We start from the raw sequence: 6602 nt of genomic DNA on the forward strand, positions 1-6602 counted from the left end.
TGCAGGTTGGAGTGGTCGGTGCTGCACTCATAGTGGCGGCCCTGGAAGCCGCGGTCCTCATAGAAGGTAATCTGTAAGGCAAGGCAGGGCTCAGAGGCCTGATGTGGCCTGGACCCCAGGACAGATCCCTTCCCTGACTGAGGATGCCCTGGGCTCACCTTCCCCATGGCTGGTGTTGGCAGGTCGGATGGGATGGTTCTGTTGGGTAAGTGGGGCTGGGAGCAGGGTCTATATAGCAGGAGGTCTGCTGCGTTGGCAGGAACAGCACAAAAGGGGCCCGCGGGGGGACAGGGCACTTTTTCTCTCTCTTTTCTATATAATGACTGTGGGGGAGGTGTGGGTTATTGTATGCTTTCTCTTAGACTCTCCAGAGCTTTCGAATGGATGACGAATCACTGACCTGGTTAAAAGGGTCACTTGACGCCGCTCCAGCCTTTAAATGAAGCTGATTTGGGAAAAACTGATGTAGAGCAAAGATGCTTAACTGGTTGACATTTGTAACAAAATGTTTTAGCTACCTTTTACAGTTTTGAAACAATGCAAGAGACTAACAACGCAATATAGTTAACAGTCCCGAAAAAGTGGAAGGTGGGGGCGATGGGGTGAATGCACCTTCTCCGCAGGATGATGGGAGTCCAATAGGGTTCTCCTCTGTCCTGTACTCTGGAGACAGAGGCAGACGGGAAATTAGAGGGCAGAGACAGGCAGCGGAAGATCTATGTGAGTTCAAGGCCAGGACAGTCTGATCTACAAAAATGAGTTCCAGGAAAGGGAGAGCTGTTACTTGGAGAAATCTTGAAAAAAACAACAAAAGAGCTTTCTTATAAGCTTTGTGCTGATCATCTAGGAACCAGAGAACTAATGGGACTAAGGAAACGCTAAATTTAGACACCTCAGTTCTGTTCCCCCATGGGAACATGGAGTGAGACCATGCCCATCTACTTGGATCTACTCCAACAGTGCCTCGCTCAGTGCGCAGGCAGGAGTATTGAGGTTCACAGGGTGACTCACAGCGGTTTTACACTGGTAAGTTTCTATTTGCTTTGACTTCATGGCAAAACATCAGCTCATTCGAGCTGCCAATAAATGCAGAGTAACAACCTGTGAGGAGGACATTTGGAATCACACGACCTTGTAAAGACGTCATCACCCCCGGAGCAAACCCTGATTGTCCTGTAGTGAGTGCACTGGCTAAAGGGGCTGGACCCTCTCCTCCTGTCCCCAAGACTCCCAACAGCTACAGGTACCTCACTCTCCAAGCAAGGCCTCTCCACCTTGGCACAAGGTTGACGTTCTGGCTGAAACCTTCTGATGTATAGGACTGTCCAGAGAAATGCAACAAGCTTCTTAGCGTCCTGCCTCTACCAGCAGGTGTCAGCTGACCCACTCAGTTCATTGTGATAGCTAAGATTACACCTCCAGCTGCCACTGGAAAACAATATCTCCTTCCCCTTGGGCTTGAGAACTACCTCTGGGGAAGCTGCTCTCATTCCTAGACAGGGACTCTTACCACTCGGGTGGCATACTCAAAATTGTTTTCCCTCAGCAAGTTTAACTTGACTGAGTCATAAGCCTGCTCACTTCTTTGTGTTTTAAAAAACTATTAATTTGGGATTTGTAAATGAGTAGGAGAAACAAAAATAAGGTCTTGCACTCAAACAAGGCACACTATTGATGTATATTTTTATAATTTATTTATAATTTTAAAGATTTATTTTATGTGCATGAGCATTTTGCCCGCATGTATGTACATGCATCACATGCACCCACAATGCTTACAGTAGTCAAAAAATGGAGGTTGTATCCCCTGAAACTGGAGTCACAAATAGCTCTGAATCACTATGCATGTACCAGGATTGAGTCCTCAGGAATAACACCAGGCTTCTTAACTGCTGGCTATTTCTCTAGCCTTTGTTGATGTAGTTTGTTTGTCTTTCTAACTGCTGGCTATTTCTCCAGCCCTTATTGATGTATTTTGTTTGTTTGTTTTTCTGAGACAGGATTTCTCTGTGTAGCCCTGGCTGACCTGGAACTCATTATGTAGACCAGGCTGTCCTTGAACTCAGGGATCCACCTGCCTCCTAGATGCTGGGATTAAAGGTGTGCGCCACTTCCGGCTGGCTGTTGATGTATATTTTTTAAAAGTTCAATCCTTATTCCTTTGATTTAATATGTATATCTCTAAAATCTGTCTGAAGGAAATAGTTTTAGGTACATACAAAGAAGTGGTAGAGTTATCTAAAAATTAGATATAAAAGAAATGTCTAAAATAGTATGTTAATTAAGTAAATTATGAAACATCTGTTTGATGAGTTGCCATGGACCACCAAAATCATCTCTAAAATTTCTAAGACTTTATTTAAAGATATAAAAAATGTTCACCATATGTTAAGGGGGAGAGAGTCAGTATGTTGCACATAAAACTGCAAAAACACTTCTGAAGATAAAAATAAAGAAGTTATAAACATGTAGAAGGAAGTCTCGTGCTTGTGGATCAGAATATTTGATATCACTAAGATGTCACAACTATCAAAGAAATCTACAGAGTCAGCAATCTTTTATCCAGAAACATAAAAATGTTCCCCAAGATTCACCTGACTTCTCAAAGGATCCAAGCAGCCAAAACAAACTCGGAAAAGAACAAATTTGGAGGGCTCATATTTCCTGATTTTTAAAATTCATTACAAAACTATGGTAATAAAAACAGTGTGGTACCAGTGTAAACCCAGACATGTAGACCAATGGAACAAAGTCAGGAATCCTGAAGATAAAAAGGGTGTGTGTGTGCTCATATGTGTTTTCAAAATGGCTTTAACAAGAACATTAAAGTCACTCAGCAGAGAAAATACATTAAACTAAATTGAAGAAGCCAGAAAAGAAAGAACAGGTCTGCTATGATTTTGTTTATTTGACAGGAGATAAAATAAATGATGCTTGTCAGGTGCTGGTGTGTGGAGAATGGAGACTTGCCGTTTAATGAGGGGAGAACTGCAGTTTGGAAGGATGGGCATTTCTACCAGCACACAGTGGTGGTGTCAGACATTGTGAATAGGTCACATAGACTTCAAATCACACGAGCCAAAATGTCACCGGTGCTCGTACAACACCCACTTCCACAGGAAATGGAACCAAGAGTGGCTTACTGTTTATTTTTAAAGTTCTCCTTAGGAATCAACATTTTGGGTGATGGAAATATTTTACTCCCAAATCGAAACAGAATGTCAGGTGCTTCATTTGAAAACTGCTGTTACTGGGGGTTGGGAAGATGGCTCCGTGGTTAAGCGTGCTTTTCATACTCCTGTGAGGATCTGACTTCAGATCCCAGCAGCTATGTAATAAGCTGGGCATGGCCTCATGGGTACCTGGAGAGCCAGTGCAGTGTGTAGGAGGAGACAGGAGGATTGCTGGGACTGGTTGGCAGTCTTGATGAAAACATAAGCCATCCAGGTTTAGGGAGGGAGCCCACCTCAAAGGCAGGGAATGATGGGGAGGATGTCAGATGCCCTCCTCTGGCCTCTACAGTACTCCCTCACACACAGGTGCACACACCACACTCTCACACACAATCAACTGTATTAAATTTTTGTTGTACTTCACACCCATGTTCATTATGGAAGTATTATTATCACTCAGGTGTGGAATCAGTTCCGTGCCTATTACTGTGCGAATGGCTAGAGAAAGTACAGTATGAAGTTTTATTCAGCCATAAAGAAGAATGGCATTATGTCATAGGCAAGGAAATGAATAGAATTTGAAATCCTCATGGTAAGTAAAAAATCAGTCAGACTCGGAAAGACAAATGTTGCATTTCTTTTCTTATGTGCAGAATCTAGATTGTTAAAACAATGGAAAAACATAGGGAACTGTTTGGTTAGGGAAGGGGACTAGTCAGTCAGTGTGGGAGCTTAGCAGCAGAAAGGGTAGAAAGAATGTGTTTGAATGTGATCTAAATACATCACAAGCATGTGTGAAAATGTCATAATGAAGCCAACTACTTTATACAATACAAATAAATAACAGTACAATAACAAAAACGCTGTTGCATTTCAGGAAAAATATATAAAATGTTGAGGTAACAATTACATCATAAATATTGCCTTGAATTTTTAAATGTTGGTTACAACTATATCAAACACCTCCCAGATTATGATTTATTTCCTAACTATTCTCTGAAAGACTCTCACGTGTTCATTATAAAAGCGCCATAGTTTACTATTCCTATGCTACAGGAGAACGGCCATCTCTAATTCTTTATTGCTATGACTCCCCAAATAAACAGTTTGCATGTAACATTTTCTATTTTTAGAGTCTGTTTCTTTTTTCTTTTTGGATTTTTGAGACAGGGTTTCTCTGCATAGCCCTGGCTGTCCTGGAACTCACTCTGTAAACCAGGCTGGCCTTGAACTCAGAAATCTGCCTGCCTTTTCCACCCAAGTGCTGGGATGAAAGGTGTGCACCACCACTGCCCGGCTAGAGCCTGTTTCTTCTATTTATTTATTTTTTAAAGATTTATTTTATTTCATTTTTATGTGTATGAGTACACTGTAACTGTACAGATGACTGTGAGCCATCATGTGTGTGGCTGCTGTTGATCTCAGGACCTCTGCCACCCTGCTCGCTCCAGCCCCGCTAGCTCTGGCCCCCGCTAGCTCCAGTCCCACTTGCTCCTGCGTAATTTTCTGCAACTGTCTTCAGATGCACCAGAAGAGGGCGTCCGATCTCATTATGGGTGGTTGTAGCCACCATGTGGTTGCTGGGATCCGAACTCAGGACCTTCGGAAGAGCAGTCAGTGCTCTTACCCGCTGAGCCATCTCGCCAGCCCCTAGAGCCTGTTTCTTAAGCATCCTTGGTGTAAGACTCACTGGATCTAAAGTTAGTTTACATTTTGTTTCTCCTGCTGTAATTTTGTTGTTATTTGAGTTTTTTTGAGACACTACCTCGTTATATCACCCCGGCTGTCCTTGAGGATGCCTTCCTCCAGTGTCAGCCTCCTTCAGGCTGACAGTGTGTCTTTGTCTGACTTCTCTGCTGCTCTTAGACATCCTCTCTTAAAAGAAAAAATTATTCAAGTTATGTGTATATGTGTCTGAATATGTGTATATACAACATGTGTGTTCAGTGACAGGGGAGGTCAGAAGAGAGCATTGGATCTCCTGGAACTGGAGTTACAGAGAGTTGTGAGTCACCATTTGGGTTCTGGGATCTGAACCCAGGTTCTCTGGAACAATAGTAAGTGTTCTTAAATGCTGGGCATTGTCTCCAGTGGCTTGCTCATAACATTCTTTATTAGCACAACTAAGAAACTGTAAAAGTGTCAACTGTAGATTCCATCTCAGTTGTCCTCCCCTAGTGGTGTGTGAATTTCAAAAATTATAAGAGAACTTAAAAGCATTAAGACTTAAATTTCTTCTGTGTTTTTAATAATACATAAAATAATTACATTAATATTGGTGGCCCTCCCTTGGGACAAGTCTACTTTATTGTTTCACAGATAGGGTAAAGGCGTTTTTAGGGCATATGGTTGGGAAGGCCTCATTGGTGCTAGCATCAATCAAGGAGGAAGGGAAGACTGATTGGTTATTATATAGCACCTTTTTATCCGGTGGGCGGGAAGCCAGAGCAGGGAGTGTGTGCTGACACAGGTGGCCTTGCAGAGAGCTCTGTACAAGGGCACTTTTTAGACAAGGCCAGCCACCTTTGTTCAGGGACACTCTCCAGACAGAGGCAGACAGAGACAGAGAAGCCCAGCTGAAAAGGAGAGTCCTCCATTTTGCCGAGTTCAGGAAGCCATCCAGTCATGGAGGCCTGAAACCTCAATGGCAGGGTTCTCCAACAATATTTTTAATTTTTCTTTTCGGGTAGCATCTTTCTCACCTTGCGCTTCCTCTTCCATCTTCATTTAGTTGCTCCCTTCTGATTCCTTTATACGGCTCTCAAGACTCCGATAACATTTTAATGTCTCCTCTAAATCTGGGAGTGTGTGCTCCAGGCTCCGTTAGAGACTGCTGTTGGTGTTTTCCTTCAGTCATCCTTTCTTGTTTATTAACTCAGACGCATCTTAGAACTACCTTCTGGTTACCAAGGGTACCAACTTCAAGACGATGCAGGTGCTGGTTAAGTCACCTGAGGTCTTGTTGCTATTGTCAGCCTGACGGGTCAGCTACCTCTAATTCTATCTCGGGACCTCTAGTCACTGAAGGCTTCCACCTTACTTGTCTATTTAACGTGGCGTTGTTGCTATCCTTGAGTGGTTTTTTTTTAAGTCTTTAAAGGTCTTAACACTTAAAATATCTATTTCCCTTTTTTCTTTTTAATTATCATATATTAATTATACATAATGATGGTTTTGTTATTTTTTCAATATTTATTTATTGTATGTATGTGAGTACACTGTAGCTGTCTTCAGACACACAAGAAGAGGGCATCAGATCCCATTAGAGATGGTTCTGAGCCACCATGTGGTTGCTGAGAATTGAACTTAGGACCTCTGGAAAGGCAGTCAGTGTTCTTAATCGCTGAGTCATCTCTCCAGCCCCAGTTTTGTTATTTTTGTAGATGTGTAAAATGCATCTTTTTTCCCAACTAGTACTCCCTTGTCTAA

At 42.5% G+C, this 6602-nt stretch overlaps 2 protein-coding genes across 2 annotated transcripts in view; both read right to left on the minus strand.

Annotated features, from left to right (window-relative positions):
• Positions 1-167, minus strand: part of LOC116089455 (gamma-crystallin E-like) — a 3050-nt gene extending 2883 nt beyond the window's left edge. The window contains exons 1-2 of the mRNA XM_031368990.1: positions 159-167; positions 4-71 (exon numbers count right to left, since the gene is read on the minus strand). Of these exons, the coding sequence (XP_031224850.1) occupies positions 4-71; positions 159-167 (77 nt within the window). The remainder of the gene's footprint in view (positions 1-3; positions 72-158) is intronic.
• Positions 168-803: 636 nt separating this feature from the next.
• LOC116089199 (gamma-crystallin D) overlaps positions 804-6602 on the minus strand; it is an 11119-nt gene continuing 5320 nt past the window's right edge. Inside the window, exon 5 of the mRNA XM_031368850.1 lies at positions 804-816. The gene's annotated coding sequence lies outside the window, so the exon portion shown is untranslated. The remainder of the gene's footprint in view (positions 817-6602) is intronic.

Source organism: Mastomys coucha, unplaced genomic scaffold (assembly GCF_008632895.1).
Source record: "Mastomys coucha isolate ucsf_1 unplaced genomic scaffold, UCSF_Mcou_1 pScaffold14, whole genome shotgun sequence".
Classification (NCBI taxonomy): domain Eukaryota; kingdom Metazoa; phylum Chordata; class Mammalia; order Rodentia; family Muridae; genus Mastomys; species Mastomys coucha.